Source organism: Anastrepha ludens, chromosome 6 (assembly GCF_028408465.1).
Source record: "Anastrepha ludens isolate Willacy chromosome 6, idAnaLude1.1, whole genome shotgun sequence".
Taxonomy (NCBI): domain Eukaryota; kingdom Metazoa; phylum Arthropoda; class Insecta; order Diptera; family Tephritidae; genus Anastrepha; species Anastrepha ludens.
In genome coordinates, this window is record NC_071502.1 from 28,878,853 (window position 1) to 28,896,062 (window position 17,210).

General features: G+C 39.7%; 1 protein-coding gene across 3 annotated transcripts in view; it reads right to left on the reverse strand.

Moving 5' to 3' along the window:
- LOC128867315 (protein N-terminal glutamine amidohydrolase) overlaps positions 1–17,210 on the reverse strand; it is an 85,142-nt gene that overhangs the window by 12,154 nt on the left and 55,778 nt on the right. For all 3 annotated transcript variants that reach the window (XM_054108429.1, XM_054108432.1, XM_054108431.1), the window contains exon 3: positions 5,257–5,410. In XM_054108429.1, coding sequence (XP_053964404.1) covers positions 5,257–5,410 — 154 coding nt within the window. The remainder of the gene's footprint in view (positions 1–5,256; positions 5,411–17,210) is intronic.

Below are 17,210 nucleotides of genomic sequence, written 5' to 3' on the forward strand. Positions count from 1 at the left end.
GAATTTAAGATGTGGAAAATGTACTATTAAAGTTAAAACGAAAAAAAAATTACTAATTGTATACCAGTAGCGACTGATGACTCTTAAAAGGAGAGGCAATTTGGGAAGGAATTTAGCCAGTGTAGCGGCGGAAAAAAATATGAATATTTTGGGAAACAAATCGAATTTCTGGAAAATGCCCTTTAGTGTGCGTGCCAGTGGCTGTGTAAATTAATATTATTTATTATTATTTGTAATATATTTATTTAGTAAAAGGTTTATAAAAACTAAGAGCTTTCAGAATTTTAAAGAGATGCAGCTCCAATGAGCTTCATAACTATTCGGTTGGGGAATAAGTTCGCAGCATTTTTACCAAAGACTTTTATTTAAACAAAAACAATAATTATATCAATAAGTTATTCAATTTTATATTCGCCGTTGCTGTTTACAACTTCTGTCCACCTCTCGATAAATTTGTTGATGCCGTTCTGCCAAAAATTGCCTGGTGTGGTGTCAAAGAAGTTGTTGAGCCAGTTTCTAAACGTGCGGACCTCTTTGTTGTGGAAGGTAACGCCCTTCATATGGCTTAGCAGGGAGCAAAAAATATGGAATCGGTCAATGCAAGGTACGTAGAATACAGCGGGTGCTGAAGGATCTCCCATTCGAGCTCTTGGAGTGCGGCTTTGACGCCTTGTGCAACATGGGGCCTGGCGTTGTCGTGAAGGAGTACAAGTTTATGGAGACGCTGCTTTAAGTGAAACAACGTGCCGAGATTGGTTCCGTCGCTTCAAAGACGGTGATTTTAATGTTGACGACCCTCCGCGTGAAGGAAGGCCAAAAATCTTCGAAGACACTGAATTGGAAGCATTGCTCAATGAGAATCCGAGTCAAACGCAAGAAGAGGATGCTTTAGGAGGTAGGTATTAGGAGTTACCCGCCAATACATTTCCAAGCGATTGCATGCTTTGCGAACAATTCAGAAACAGGGGACTTGGGTTCCTTATGAGTTAAAACAAAGGGATGTTGGACGTCGTTTTTTCGCCTGTGAACAACTGCTCCAGCGGCAAAAAAGGAAGGATTTTCTTCATCGCATCGTGACGGGTGACGAAAAATGGATTCATTCCAGCAATCCAAAGAAAAGAAAGTCATGTGGACTGCCCCGTCATGCTTCTACGTCGTCGTCTTGGCCGAATACTCACGCTGCGAAGGTTATGCTATGTATTTGGTGGGACCAAGTAGGTATTATTTATTATGGACTATTAAAACCAAGCGACATCATCACTGGGGATCGGTATCGACTTCAATTGATGCGATTGAGCCAAGCACTGCGCGAGAAGCGGCCGCAATACGCGGAGAGGCATGAAAAAGTGATTCTACAGCATGACAACGCTCGGCCTCACGTTGCCAAATTCGCTAAAACCTACCTGGAAACACTGAATTGGGAAATCCTACCCCACCCGCCATATTCTCCAGATACTCCAGATACCCGCCATACTCTCCCTGTTCCGATCGATGGCACACGGTCTAGCTGACCAGCAGTTCCATTCATATGAAGACATCAAGAAATGGCTTGATCCGTGGATAGCCTCAAAAGATGAACAGTTTTACCGCGACGATATACGAGATCTACCAGAAAGAAGGGGAAAAGTAGTAGCCAGCGATGAGCAATACTTTCAACGATTCACTTGTAACCATTTTTTCAGAATAAAGTTGTATTTTCATCAAAAAAACAGCGAGAACTTAGTTGCGCACCTAATACTTTGAGGAGATATAATCAAGAAAGACTACTGCTTTCTTAAATTCACTTTTGACAGGCATGGTATGGATTAGGTATGGATTCAAGCTAGAAAATAAAGTAGGCTATGGAGTTTTTTGTTTTTTTAAGAATAAAGATTAGAATTAACTGTTCCACTTCCGGACTACTGTAGTATCTACCAGGCAGCAGTCTTAGCCATAAATGAGGTAACTGTGTACCCTAACACACACGCCGTAACAAAAGTTACGATAAATATCTTCTTGGATAGTCAGGCGGCCATCAAATCAATGGAGACAGCTATACTAATATCAAAGATTGCTGAGGAATGTCTGGCAGTTCTAAATTATATTAGCACCGTCTTCAAGGTCAGCCTTATATGGGTTCCGGGACATAGAGATATTGTAGGAAATTGCAAGGCCGATGAGCTAGCCACAAAGGGTACTAATCTTCCATTGCTTGAAAACAGAGACGATATTGGAATTCCTATGGCAACTTGCGAATTAAGGATAAAAATAAAATTCTCCTATAGGTTATGGAGAGAATAAAATACTTGGCTAATTTGGCTGCAAATAGATCAGAAAAGATCAGGAGAATTGCTCAACCTCTCAAGCGAGAACATCTGGTAGGTCGTGGCTCGTGTGCACTGCGTTGATAGGTAGACACTCTTCTAGGCTAGGAGTACTTCCCGGGTTGGGTACGTAATGCTGTATGATACAATATTCTGTTTACAAAATGCTGTATACAAAATTCTGTATTTCAGAATTCTGTATTATAGAATTCTGTATACGAAATTATGTATTTGAAAATTCTGTAAAAAACATTCTGTATTGCCGAAATTTTGTATTGACAAAATTCTGTATTGACGAAATGCTGTAAGTAAATGATAAGAAATTCAACAAATTTTATAAAAAAAGTGCGCACTTTTTTTCTTCAGTTTCGATAGAATCCACCGTATTTTTGCGTAGAACTCCTTTTCGCGTGGGCGGCCTTCGGTCGCGCTTCAAAAAAATAACCCTCATCAGTCCAACTCCGGCTACGCAATCCACCGTATTTTTGCGTAGAACTCCTTTTTTCGTTGACTTTTATCAACACAAAATTTTTTCAATGCAGAATTTTGTTAATACAGAATTTCGTCGGTACAGAATTTCGTCAATACACAATTTTGTCAATACAGAATTTTTTTAAGACAGTACAGAATTTTGTTTTTACAGAATTTTGTAAATACAGAATTCTGTAAATACAGAATTTGGTCACTGCAGAATTTTGTTACGTTAATTTACAGTATTTCGTACGAAAAGAATTTTGATATACAGCAGAAGCCGTAAAGATGAGGAAGAGGAAGAAGCTGTAGAACACTTCCTCTGTAATTGTCCAGCCTTAGCTAGGAGTAGAGCAAGGTTGTTAGGAAAATACTATTTTGACTCTCGTATGAAACTATTCGGTGTTGAGCTAAAACCGGATCGGTTCATAAGAGAGTCAAAATTGTTCTATGATGAATAAATACTGGGGTTCCCGTATTATGCAGTGGTACCACAACGGACCGACATGGCCTAAGTGGGTGAGTTGGCTATTCTAAGCCCACTGCCACAACAATCTAACCTATCCTATGCCCAGAAAAATAACACAATTTTGCTCTAAGATGATTATGTTACACTTCGTAGTAAATAATAATACTAATTCTGTAAAAAATTCTTCAGTAAAAAATTATAATTATTCTGCCAAAAAGGTAGAAAAGATTGGGAACTCCCGGAGTTACGTATGAGCTTCCCTATCTATGAAGCGCCATGCTTATTGATTAACTTAAAATCATTGCAGAAGAGGAGAATAATCTAAGCTTTCATTTTTGATTTGATCCGTGGAGCTCGTTCATCCTGCGGTGCGTCTTGAGAGGATTTTCTTTAATATTCGCGCCAGAGGTCTTCGTAGTTCGGAGTTTTTCTATGTTGGTGTCTCTGTTTATGCTCGAAATGCTACTACTAACTAATGTTACTACTACAGCCTCGATTGAGTTTAATAATAATTAATCTCTAAATTTTATTAATAACTAATCATAAAATTTCTTGAGAAAGATTTTTCATTTTCAATAGGCAATCCATTGGATTTTTTGAATATTTATTATAAATAGTTTAATTGTATTTTTTTTAATGCCTATTAACGCTTTAAATATACCTATTTGTCCCATAAGAATCTTTTATATTCATGGGCTTAATAAAGAAATAAATAAATAAAAATATATTTCCGTTGGCGGTGAAGGCTGGTAAAGTAAAGACGGGCAGACAAACCCAAACAGGCCAACGTATACCAGAAAATGTTGATGCGGTGAATTCGAGTGGGTTAAAGGATTGGGCAAACGTGCTTTAAAAGGCCTGTCTTTCTATTATACATCTATTTCAAAAAGATCCAGGAACAACCGCCAGATGACCGTCTAAATAAACAGACTTGAGTGGCCTTTTTTTTGTTAGGTTTCCAACTACCAAAATTTTATCGACATTGCTTGATATTTGTAAAAACTGATGAAAACTTCTATGAAGTGAAAGAAAAGTTGATGAATGGCGGCAATTTAATTTAATAAGAACTTTAATTAGGGCGGCGCAGTCGCAAAGTTTCATCGTTATCCATGAATTTTAGACCAAGAACGAAACGAATACCATCCAGCAGCCATTGAATTCATGTGATATGGCTGTCTCCGATTTTTTTCTGTTTGGTCAAGTCAAAAAACTCCTACGCGGCATGTATTTTAGCAGGCGAATGGAAATAATAGAAAAATTGAAGACGGCTCTGATGTCTATACCGAAAATAGAGTTCTAAAAATGTTTCGATAGTTGAATCAAACGCAGGGATAAGTGCGTTGCAGTTGATGGAGAGTACTATAAAGTACTTTTGAGGAATAAACTTGCATTTTGAATTTTCTGAAAATATTCCGGTAACATTTTGATCAAGATGTATGACTTATATAGTCATCATACCACACTAAAGGCCGTCAAATCAATCAATAAAATAAATTTAATAAATTACAAAATTTTATACAATTAAAGAGTTATTCAAAAAACACACAGCCGAAAAATAAAATACACCCTGTATGCTCGTTCGCGCGAGTGTGCGTGTTTACATACATATACACATACTCGTATGTGCGCCCTGGTACAAAGCATGTTACTCATACGCCCCGTAAGCCTGCTTGTCATCTTCTAATGTTGGCATAATCGAACGGACTGAAATTGGGGTGCAAAGCATAAGACACGAAAAGAGTATTAGATAGAAAAGTGTAAGACATTCGACTCTAGCTTTGTAACAGTTTAAATGTGGCATCTGCATGGAAACGATGTAGAAGCAACAGCAGTTGAGCAACAAGAGCAGCGACAGCGACAAGCGCTTACAAGTGCCACTTGCGCGCTATTGAATGTGTTGCGCTTTATTCGAGTGCTCAAGTTGTTTTTGTTTGTTTTCCTTTTTTCTAGTACGAGTATTTTGTTCGCCCCTTCGAACTTTACACATATTGTTGTTTGATTTGTGTTACTTACCCATATCACGACCTGATCATCGCCACGTCCTGCTTTTTGGCGCCACAACGGCACAGTACGTCCCTCATTCGACACGAACACCGCGTAACACTTTGAAAGTTCATCGATGCGTGTTTTCTTCACTTGCTCGGATAATTTCCACACATTCTCCTCGCTGTAAAATATTGAATATGTTGAGGAAGAGAATAAGAGGATAAGTACAGAGAATTTAAGTATGTAGATGAATAAGTGGTGTGAATAAGCGGCATGCATAAGAATGAGTTATCGGGAATGTTGAAATTCAAACAACAACAGGTAAACCAACAGCAAAATGGTTTATAACAAAGCCTTGCTAAGACACTGTGGAGTGATATTAGGATTTGTCAGAGTTATTTTACAACCAAATGCTTTTGGTTGTTTATTTTTTTGTGGACGCTATTAAGGGGTGTGAGAATTAAGTTGACTCTACTTGATACTGTTACTGTTACATTAACGGCGGAAACGGAGCTAGCGAATTGGGTCAATACCCATGCTTACCTACCATATAACATTAATTTTCAAAAGAATGATGATGATGTCTCAAAATTATTAAAATTTGGTACCAAAAAAGACACCCAACACAAATAAAACTTTGATAAATGCGCAGTACCACGCCCACTTGTGGAGAAAACGCGTGTAACTCGATAACGAATTTGTCAGTTAGATTAGGCTATAACGGTTGCCCAGAGAGTGAGCCCGAAGAAATCCGGTTCATCCTTAGTGATGCCATTGCAAGGGAAAAGAGGTGAGAGAAACCGATAGGACGAAAAGAGATTACGATCGACGACTGATTAATGCGGTTATGTTAGCTACTTTATGCTGCGGATGAAGTTCATCAGATTTTTAATATCAAGGCCTGCTCTATCAGCAGGCATAGGAAAGAAGTGAGAACCGAGATGCTTAAATCTTAGTCCTGCGAGAGCATCTACAGAGAAGATGCTGAGACGGTGCCACCTCATCCTCCATACAGCTGACGCAAAAAAAAGACTCGAAGTAATTCTAAATCTCACGATATGCATACCTCGCTGCTAGAGACTGTAAGGACACCAACGTGGATTGAGAGCTGAAATTTTGTCATCCTCAGAAAATTTCTCGAACGTCTCCGATCCATTTCGCGACGTTATAAGTTTGTGTACTTGCCCAGCGCTCGCTGAGTTGACGCGAAGCCCATCTACTACCTTTCTGGTAGATCTCGTATATGTATATATGGAACTGCTGGTCAGTTGGACCATGTGTCATCGAAGTAGTAGAGGGTAGGTTGTCAAGAGGATTCCAATCTTCTCCCTTCGCGGGGAAACTACCTCACAAGTCTCCTGTCTGGCCAGCTCGTTCGCTTCGCAGTTTAGCGCAATCTCGCTAAAACCAGGTACCCATATTAGCCTTATGCAATCGAAAGTGAAGCTAGGTATTCCTTGACCAGTTTCGAGTGCACCCTTATCGAGCACAGGACCCTAATTGCTACTTGACTATCTGAAGAAATATGACCTTACTTAACTAATATTACGCAGGTGGGTAGGCAATCAGCTGCTTCTTTGATTGCGGCTATCTCTGCTTGGAACACACTGTAGTTATCCGGTAATCTGAATTTGAGTCTGATGGGAGCTCTTCACAGAATAATAGTCTGCCAACCTTTCCGTCCAACTTCGAGCTATCCATGTCAGAGTCACACTCTCTGCACTCTCATCTTCCCTATGGCATTCCGGGTGGAGATACGCAAGAAAGCCACCATATCCGCTGATAATCTCTGTGAGATTGAAATCTCTTTCGCCGAGTTTTCTGTTTATCCACGCCGCCCCACAACTTTCATTCGACACTAATAATCCAGTATTTGCTTAAATTTAATCTAAAAAATCTTAGTTTTACCTATTTCCCACTATTTGTAGCACACTCTAGCTTCATAATCCGCATAAGCTGTTCAACTATGACCCAAATGCAAAGTTCGAAAACGGTTTGAGATAGAAAATTAATAAAAATAATTTTGCTTCATATTTTTCTGATTCTCATTTTATTCAACGAGGCATAGCAATGGATGCGGGCCACTGCAATATTATGGTTATTAATAAAAAATTATTTTCTATGAAATTCTTCTTCTTCTTTCATAGCGTTACAACGCGGGGTGCGTCAAAGCTTACTTCAAAATGTTCCTCCAAAGCGGTCTATCTTGAGTTGTTGTTTCATAGTTACGTATTCCCAGCTTCTTAAGATCGTGTTCCACTCGCATCAACGGTTCCTCGGTCTGCCTTTGGCCTTCACGCCCATTAGTTTTCCTGTCAAGGCTTTCTTCACGGTACAGACAACAGGCATACGGATCACATGACCTAGCCATCTTATGCGCTGCGCTTTAACAAAACGCACAGCTGTCTCGTTCTGAATAAGATCGTTCAGTTCCGAGTTCAATCGAATTCTATAGGTACCATAATCCATTTTTATTGGGCCAAAGATTTTTCTTTCCATGCGAGCAATCTGAGCACAATCATCAACCTTAAGAGTTCATTCCTCACAACCATATGTTAGGATTGGTCGAATAAGAGTCTTGTACATAGTGAACTTTGTAGCTTTAGACACAAGTCGGGACTTGATCAAGTTAAGGAGGGCGTAATACGCTTTGTTGGCGGCGTTGGTGCGATTCCTGATGGCGGAAGTTGAATCACCGCTACATGCGAACATAACTCCTAGGTACTTAAAATCCTGCACTGCTTCAAAAGTATAGGCTCCCACATGGAAATTTGGCATCTGTGCAGGCCGCTTCGATTTCAACAGATATTTGGTTTTGTTCTCGTTTACAAAAAGGCCAATATCGTTCGCAATTTTGTTAATTTTTAAGAACATTTCTTTTAAGTCATTTCTATTTCTTGAGAGAATAGCAATGTTATCTGCATAAGCACATATTTGGGTTGTTTTAGTCATCAAGGTACCACCTTTGTTGGCTTCCCTTACGACAAAGTGCAGCATCAAACTGAATATGACAGTTGATAAGGCATCACCTTGTTTTACACCTGTTTCAATAGGGAACGACTCTGTGAGCTTTCCTTGAATGATCACTTTTGCTTGTGTATTTGTGAGCGTTACGCTAACGCGCCTTATTACAATAGTTTGACACGTATTCCAAGAATAAGCAATATGTGCTGGATCCTGTTAGGCAGTGAACATCTAGCCCGTATTCATAGTGTTTTTCAAACATTTGGCTAAGAACAAAACACTGGTCGATTGTAGACTTGTCTCTACGAAATCCGCATTGGTAGTCTTCAATTATTCTTCCAGCATATTCGTTGATTCGTTTATAGAGAACATTTGTAAAGAGCTTGTAGGCCGTGATAAGCAGTGAGATGCCACGATAGTTATCGCATACTCTCTTATTACCAATTTTTTTGTGTACTGGGAAGATTATGCATCATAGCCAATCAGATGGTATGGATTCTTTTTCCCATACGTCTATTATTAAAAGGTGAAGGCACTTATGTATATTAACTCCTCACCACCTTCTTTCAGGAGTTCAGCCGCTATAGAGTCTTCGCCGCTTGCCTTTCCATTTCGAAGCTCTTTAAGAGCCACCATAATTTCGTCAAATTCTGGTGGAGGGATGATGTTTTCAGCTGTAGCTATAGGCCCCCAAGCTGAATGCTCTTCTTGATGCTCATTATTCAGAAGATTGTCAAAATGTTGTCGCCATCTTTCTAAGATTTCTTGTTCAGTTTGTAATATATCACCATTTTCAGATAATCAGCATTAGATAATCAGCAACTGAGCCGCGTTACACTTTGCATTTAATTCTGTTTCCTTAATTTTTTTTCTATGAAGTTATTGTTTGTAATTCTTTTATATACATACCCTAAATCCCTCAAAACTACTCCTACGCGAGCGGGGCCGCAAGTTAAAGCTAGTTTGAGATAAACTCTAAAAAATCATTTAACGTGGGAATATTGACGCCCTAAACAGTTGCTTTCAATTGGCTTTACTCAACAGCGAGCCAATAAGTTCCACTTTGTTGCAAATGGCACTAAAGTGGCATACAAATGAAGCTTAAGCGTACGGAAGTTTCATTGTTATTCGGTTAAAAATATATTTGGCATTTGTATTTCATATAAATAAATGTAGAAAATATGTATCTGCATAATCAAATAGTAGAAATAGCTCACGTAGCACCAGAACAAGTCACCAGTGTGTTTGAAAATGAGGTCAGCACTTTGAAACGCCATCCCACCGAGCCGTCGATGTTTACACACATACGAAATGGACAACAGTTGTGAATTAGTGGCGTAAAGCTCCAGAGGAGATGAGCACGCGGTGTCAGTGGAATGAGATGTTGCGCGCTGAACATAAAATGATACAAGCATAGAAATAAATAATTTGGGAATTGGCCGGTCCATAAGTAGCTGAAAATTTGAACAAAGCTAAAGTATCACTCCAACACGACTCACAAGCGCCTTTTTCAGTTTTAGCTCAACACACTCCATCAACGTTTGTCAAAGAATGTCGGTTAGATAAAAATTTGTTTCGCCTTATTTTCTACTTATCCATTCATCTTCTTTGGGAATCAACTTATATGTCCAGCGCCTTTTGGATGAGTGATCCCATTCGTTAAGTGTCCTTGTATGACGAGCTGCCTTATACCCTAACTTTTGTAGGAAAAGGAACTCCATTTGAGTTCTTTGAAGTCGAGTAAAAAAAAAACTTTGCGGCCTACAGCAGCTACCACAAAGAGTTTGTCAAATTTTTCGATGCCCCCAAAATAATAAAATTTCAAAATTTAACACTTGCAAAAACATTTGATGCCGTTAGAAGTGCAATCAAAAAAGTGCGTGTAGCGTAGTACACATAACAGAAGTGAAACTTTCAAGGCAGGCAAAGAGGGAGAGACCAGAGAGAGAATGAGAGGGGAAGAGAGAGAGAGAGACAGAGAGAGAGAGAGACAGAGAGAGAGAGAGACAGAGAGAGAGAATATATATCTAAATAAATTCACAACATTTGCAGAGAATACAAATAGACAAAATTCACAACAAACGGAGAAGGGTCGACGGGTGTAAGTAAACGCCGTACACAAACCGTGGCAAAAACGCGCACTACTCCGAGCGTTTATCAGCCGCGCAATCGCAGCGATTCCAGGACTGCAGCAATTGCACAAATTACCGCAAGGCAATATCAATAAATCCGACGCCGCAATAGATAGCACTTTATAGTACGCACAAGCACTAGCCAGGAAACGGAAATAAGTGCCAAAAAGTAGGCACCAAAAAAAAAAAAAACGCCAAAAAACTGGGACCAAAAAACGTCCCAAACAGTAGGCACAAAGGAAATATAACTCCAAAAAGTAGACACCAAAAATATATTTCGTACAAGTTTGCACCAACAAACAAGCGCCAAAAAGTAGGTGGTGTTATTTCTCACTAGAAGTTAGCAACCACAAGGAAAAACTCGGCAAAAATCTCTCTTTTCCTTTACGTTATATCTCTTTTCTCTCTCGCGGAACGAAAATGCCCAAAACATTGCATGGCCTTGAAATTTTACTCTCCATTCGCGCTCGTCCATCGACGCCTAAGAAGTTTCACTTCGAAAATTTCTTCGGATGAGAGAAGTTATACTTTCATGAAAGCATTTTATGCTTAACTAAATCAGCGGCGGCCGCCGTAGCCAAATGGTTAGTGGGTGATTCGGAACGTAGGTTCGAGTGTTGGTGAAACACCAAAATGAAGAAAACATTTTTTCTAATAGCGGTCGCCCATCGGCAGACAATGGAAAACCCCCGAATGCATTTTGGCCATGGAAAGGCCCCTCATAAGAAATATCTGCCGTTCTGAGTCGGCTTAAAACTGTAGGTCCCTCCATTTGTGGAACAACATCAAAACGCATGCCACAAATAGGAGGAATAGCTCGGCTAAACACCCAAAATGGGTGTACGCACCAATTAGAGATATATATAAGTATATATACCTATTAGTCGGGTTAATTTTTGGAAACAAGTCAGCATGACTGGGGGAATCGTGAATAACAATTTTCATCGCACTTCTAAACTTTTTGTTTTATGGAGTTAATCTATTTGCGCACTGAACTAAATACAAGCCGTTTCGAATCGTGTTAATAATAGAAGCATTTTTGAATACAACTTTTTTTTTTTTATTTTACATACGAGTAAAAGCACTTGAAAGAATACTCAACCTACCACCGACTAACATTGCGGCAGAAGGTCTAGCAGCTAGATCTGCGCCAAGACTTAACGCAACGGGTGAATTTACCTGTAAAATATTCGGACATAGCTCAATAGGTACGAGTTATCGAACCAATACGGACTATATGACTCCGAAATACAACTGGGTGAATAGATTTCGAACACAAATAGGAGAAGAGGGGTGGAAAAGAGGTATGAAATCGAAAATGATGGACGGAGTAGGTGCAGGGATTTATTGGGCAGCGCTGGACATCAGGCGGCCAATAAAGCTCCCTGAACATTGCAGTTTCTTTCAAGCAGAAGCCTTTGCGGGAGGAAAGGCTGCAGAAACTCCAACATAAATGTATACGTTGACAGTCAACGGCAATAAAGACAATAAACTCATATGAATTTTAATTTTAAAACGGTCTTAGGACCAGGGAAGCCATAGAGAGACTAGCCGCAGACAGACGGTTACACAACTATTGAGTACCCGAACATAAGGGCTCGCAGGAAACGAAATTGTAGATGAGATTGCCAAAAGCGCTGTTTACATACAATACAATTCGAACAAGAAAACAACACTCTGAAACCTTTAAATACGGTGACATCGCTGCGGACATAAAAACACGGATAGACAGGAGGTGGAATAATCTAACCACTTGTAAAACCGCGAAAATTATGTGTACACAGAATGCAGATAAATACGCTAGCTTTGTGCTAGCTCTGTCTAGAAAGGAAAACAGAATTATTGCAGGTATACCGACAGGCCACAATTTGTTAGCGGCACACGCATTCAAGATGGTAATTGCAAACAAGGATAGCTGCAGATTTTGCAATTAACTCGAAGAGAGGGAAACTCTTGAGCATCTTCTGTTTTTGCCCTGCATTAGCTAGAACCCGAATGAAATGTTTAGGAGCTCTACAATATGAGAGGTTAGAATGTCTCTCGGGGTGAGAGCTTCAGAGCTTACTTAGATTCGCAAAATACGCAGGCTGATTATAAGAAGCCTACTATGAGGAAACATAAGACTCAAGCTCCATCTGGTACCACTAAGGACCAATAGGTCTATGTGATGGCTTTCAGTCAGCCAGGTTAACCTCTCCTAACTTAACATACGAGTAGTTTTGATATTTTTTATTTGAAGGCAGTCAAGCCAACGTCAAGCGTGACAACATAGGATCGAAAAATTTGCCTTACGTGAAGTTGTTTGAAATAAAAAAATAAGATAAAATACTTATGAGACGCATATAATATTTAGGCCAAGATTGTACTTCGATTTTTGCCCTTCTCATGAATAGCTGGTTTTACGTAGGGTTAAAACCCAGAATATTTGCGGTAAGGCTAAATGTTAATAATTTCTTACCCGCTGAGTTTTGTTATATTCATCAAGGAAAGAAAAAATATAGTTTTTGTGCCCCTCTCTCTTTCCCTCTCTACTCAAACGCATATTAACACTTGCAGCAATTATTCCATTTTCGCCTCAATTTTAGTTTTTGAACTAAATTCACAAAAAAAAAAAATAGTTTTTCAAATTATACCCACAGGAAATAGAAAAGTAGGAAGCGGTGAGCCGCACACGGATGTGCCAACACCTCGCCATAAGCTAACTTTGGCAACTGAAATATGCAACTAAAGTGGAATTTTTTACACATCTACGTATGTGTACGCGTTTACAGTGTCTACAGAATTGGCGAAAATTTAAGCACTCCTGCACACGTGGGCAAAATGACCAAAGTTAGAGGATAGAAGACCAAATTTTGAACTTAGAAAACACGCCAAGTTTTTGCTGCCTGCTGATTACCATGAATAGAGTAAGTTGAACGATATTTTTCGACGTTTTTGAATATGCAGAGATATTAGAAAATATAAATTCATAAGGTCATGCAATGGTTCAGACCCATGTATTTTTAGACCCATAAATAAGAAGAAGTAGACGCAAGGCTTACATTTTTGGTATGTAGCCTTTATATATACCTATGAAATGAGAATTTTTTTTCAATTTCAAACGTTTATTAACAAAAAATTTTTACAAATTTAGTTTTCAAAATAATAGCGACACATTTTTTTCATCTCTCAGGCAATTTGTGGATGCAGCGCCAAAACAATTGGCCGTCTTTGGCCGCAAACCAATAATCGAGCCACTTTTTGCGTCTTCGTGAAAATTGAAGCGCTGCTCGGAAAGTGCATGGCCCATCGATGCAAACAAATGATAATCGGAAGGCGCCAAGTCTGGTGAGTAAGCCACATGCACCAGCGGTTCCCAATCGTACGTCTCCACCAATTCCCGGGTCGTTCTTGTTCGATGTGGCGGTGCATTGTCACATTGTCAGTTCACCGGCATCGGCACCCATTTTCCGACCTTTAAAATCATGCCCATGGCTTTCAAACGCTTGAAAATGGGTTTTTGGGTCACCCCCAACTGCTCTGCCATCATTTATTGCGTTTGACTATCACCTTCATCCAACAATGCTTGCAATTCGGCGTAATCAAACTTTTTCGGTGGCCGGCCACGGTCCTCGTTCTCCACGCTAAAATCACCACTTCGGAGTTTTTCAAACCACCTGAAGCACTGTGCTCTACTTTGAGCATGTCCACTATAAGCTTCTATAAGCATTTGATGAGCTTGAGAAACGTTTTTCTTCAATTGATAACAGAAAATCAACGATGTCCGCAAATCGTAGTTTGAAGGCACGAAATTCGACGACAATTTTAAGAGTGACAAAAATTCATTGTTGTATGAAACGTAACAAACAATGAACTGAATATTGTTGACAGATGACATATGAAAAAAACAAGACATTTGGGAAGGTTTAAAAATACTCCTAGCGACATCTATGGACTAATAGCTGAAAGTCTCATTTCACAGGTATATACCGTAAATCAAGAAAAAATACGATAATGGTTGGACTCGGTTTAGTTTTACGCACACCTCCTTCACAAGCCTAACCTCGAAAAGCTTTAAAAAAGGTAAGGAAAAGTCCTCGCATTATACGGAGCAGAAACGCGCGCAAGCTGAGTTATACGAAAATAGAGAACAGCAGCTCTATAAATATAAAATTACTTGCAAATCGAATGTCAGCTAACACTGAATAAGAAATATTGAAATTTGTAACAATTGCCAAATTTGGTGTTACTTCCTGAAACAGATAATCAAATACGAGTTGTTTCAGAGTTCTGTCACTTAAAACAAATATCTATTTTTTTTATTTTGGTATTTAGTCCCGTGATTTCGTTGGATTTGAAATTATATTTGCTGGCAAATCTTCTAAAATCGGTGCACCCAAGATGTGGAGTATAAGAAATAAATATAGAATCACGAGAAAATCTGAATATCACAAATATAATTTTACCGCTCATTACTCACTACGTGTCGTGAAAGTATATTCCAAAGGGCTGCAAAAGTTTTGCGCAATACTGTACATAAACCCCACACATCCGCTCGGTTTGAGAAGGCAGTCACAGCAAACTGTATGCAGAATAGTAACGTTGGTAGCAAGCAGCTACAACAACAAAAATAACAACAACAACAGCAAAACTAACCAAACCTCGAACCAAAAAGAGGCATAGCCAAAGTTGAAAATGGTAATAAAGGTCCTTTCAAAAGTGACGCTTCGAAGTCAGTAGTGAATAGTTCCTAGACGGTACATGGCTTTTTATGTCATCTTTGACAATTGTTCACAATACAGATGTACAATTTCGCAAGCGTAAAAATTATTGAAATTTTTTATGAAAACGAACAACGAATTTTGAAAACGAGGATAATTATTGTTACTTGGGATGTGTGATCGCCGCACATGGAGCAAGTGAGACTGATATTGAAAGCAGAAGTACCAAAGCCAAAGCGCCGTTCGGCACTCTCGCACTTTCTCCTTGACTGACGCGATAGCCGCTTACGCGATTTTGGTTGTGTTTAACAAAGCGCACCAATCGTTTCTTTCTCGTGCTAACCGGTGCCAGTTAGACACACTAAGTGAAGCCAAGTCCTTTTTCACCTGATCTTTCCAACGCAAGGGAGGCCTTCCTTTTCCTCTGCTACCGCATCGCAGCTGGTACCGCATATAGTACTTTCAGAGCCGGAGCGTTTGTATCGATTCGGACGACATGACCCAGCTAACGCAGCCGCTCTATGTCGTCGTAAAGCTCATACATCAAGCTCTACGATACTCGCCGTCAGCAACGTGCAGAGGTCCAAAAATCTTACACACAATCTCTCTCTCAAACACTGCAAGGGACGTTTTCATCTGCACCGTACGTTAGGACGGGCATAATGAGAGGCTTGTAGAGTGTCAGTTTTGTTCGTCGAGAGAGGACTTTACTACTCAGTTGCCTACTTAGCCCAAAATAGCACTGGTTGACTAGAGAGATTCTTCGTTGGAGGATAGTTCCGTGTGTAGAAGTCCACACAAGAGGGGAAAATACCTGATTGCCATTCACTTGGGAGTGGCCAGGACAATTCTTCTACATTAGGTTCTAACAGCTCACAACTTCCGGGATTAGTCCAAGTATCCTCTGGGCCGATTCTTCTGCTTGGGCAATATAATAACATAAAAGAACTACGCACACCATACTGCGAATTTTCAACGCATGAGTCAGGTCTGCCCTGCTATATGGATTTACAAGAAAGCTGGAAGGTTACCTCTTTGATCTGAAGTTGTCTCCAAACGTTCATTAATCGCTGCTTGCGCCGCGTAATGCGAATTTTCTGTTTTCAAACTATATCTAACACTAAATTACTAAGGAAGGCTAATCAAACCGATGTGGCGACTGAAATCCACAGCCGGAAGTGGCAATGGACCTGCAACACTCTGAGGAAGAGGGACGGCAACATCGCTAAGCAGAAGCTGCGAGAAACAACTTCCAACAGCCACGACGAAATATAGGCAGACCACGAATCACTGTGCGCTGTTCAACGTAGGCGGATATGAGGTCGTTGAATAAGACTTAAAGAATGGACACGAAAAAAACTAGTCGATTGTGTTTACTCATCACTTGCGTAAAACTAACTGTAAATAAAATATCAGTACACGTATTCATAATGTTTTTATTGTTATTAATTGGCATATTCACTTTTCTTAAGTTCTACGTACTTTCCAAAATGTATTCGGCTAAGTGTGAGCTTGCGGAGAAAATTGGGCGGAAGAAGTAATTTGTCGCACAATGCCATAGCAAAAATTTTAAATAGTCCGAAAAGTACGGTAACTTATGTGTTAAAAAGTTAAATGAAAACTTGTCCGTTGAACGAACATAAAAAGGAGACCAGAAGCCAAAGAAGTGGTGCCGTTACTCGTATTTCGAAAAAATCTGGCCTTTCACTTCAAGATGTTGCAAAATAGGTCTGTAGGTCGAAAGGTTATGTCCAAAAAGCTCGCAAAAGTGAAGGTTTACGATCATATAAAAAGATTGTAGCACCCCATCAAAATGACAAACTAAATAAAAGTGCTAAAGCACGTGCGTGCAAAATTATACAGTCAAAACACCCATAAACATGGCAGGGTGGTTAAGGACGAATATGGACGATATGGCAAAGCCGACCTTAAGCAGATGCAGGGCGCTGAGTTGTATACTGAAACGAAGAGAGGTGGTTAAATTTCAAGGGCCGATGTTGAATGTGAACCACACCTAAACGTCAACGACACCGTTGGACTTCTTTCTTTGGCGTTAGAAAGAAAAGGTGTACGTCGATAAGCCAGCAAAAATTCAAGAGCTAAAGGATGAGATAATTCGGCACATTAACGGCATAGAACCTCACTTATGCCTTAGCGTCATCGAAAATTTGGACCATTGGATGGA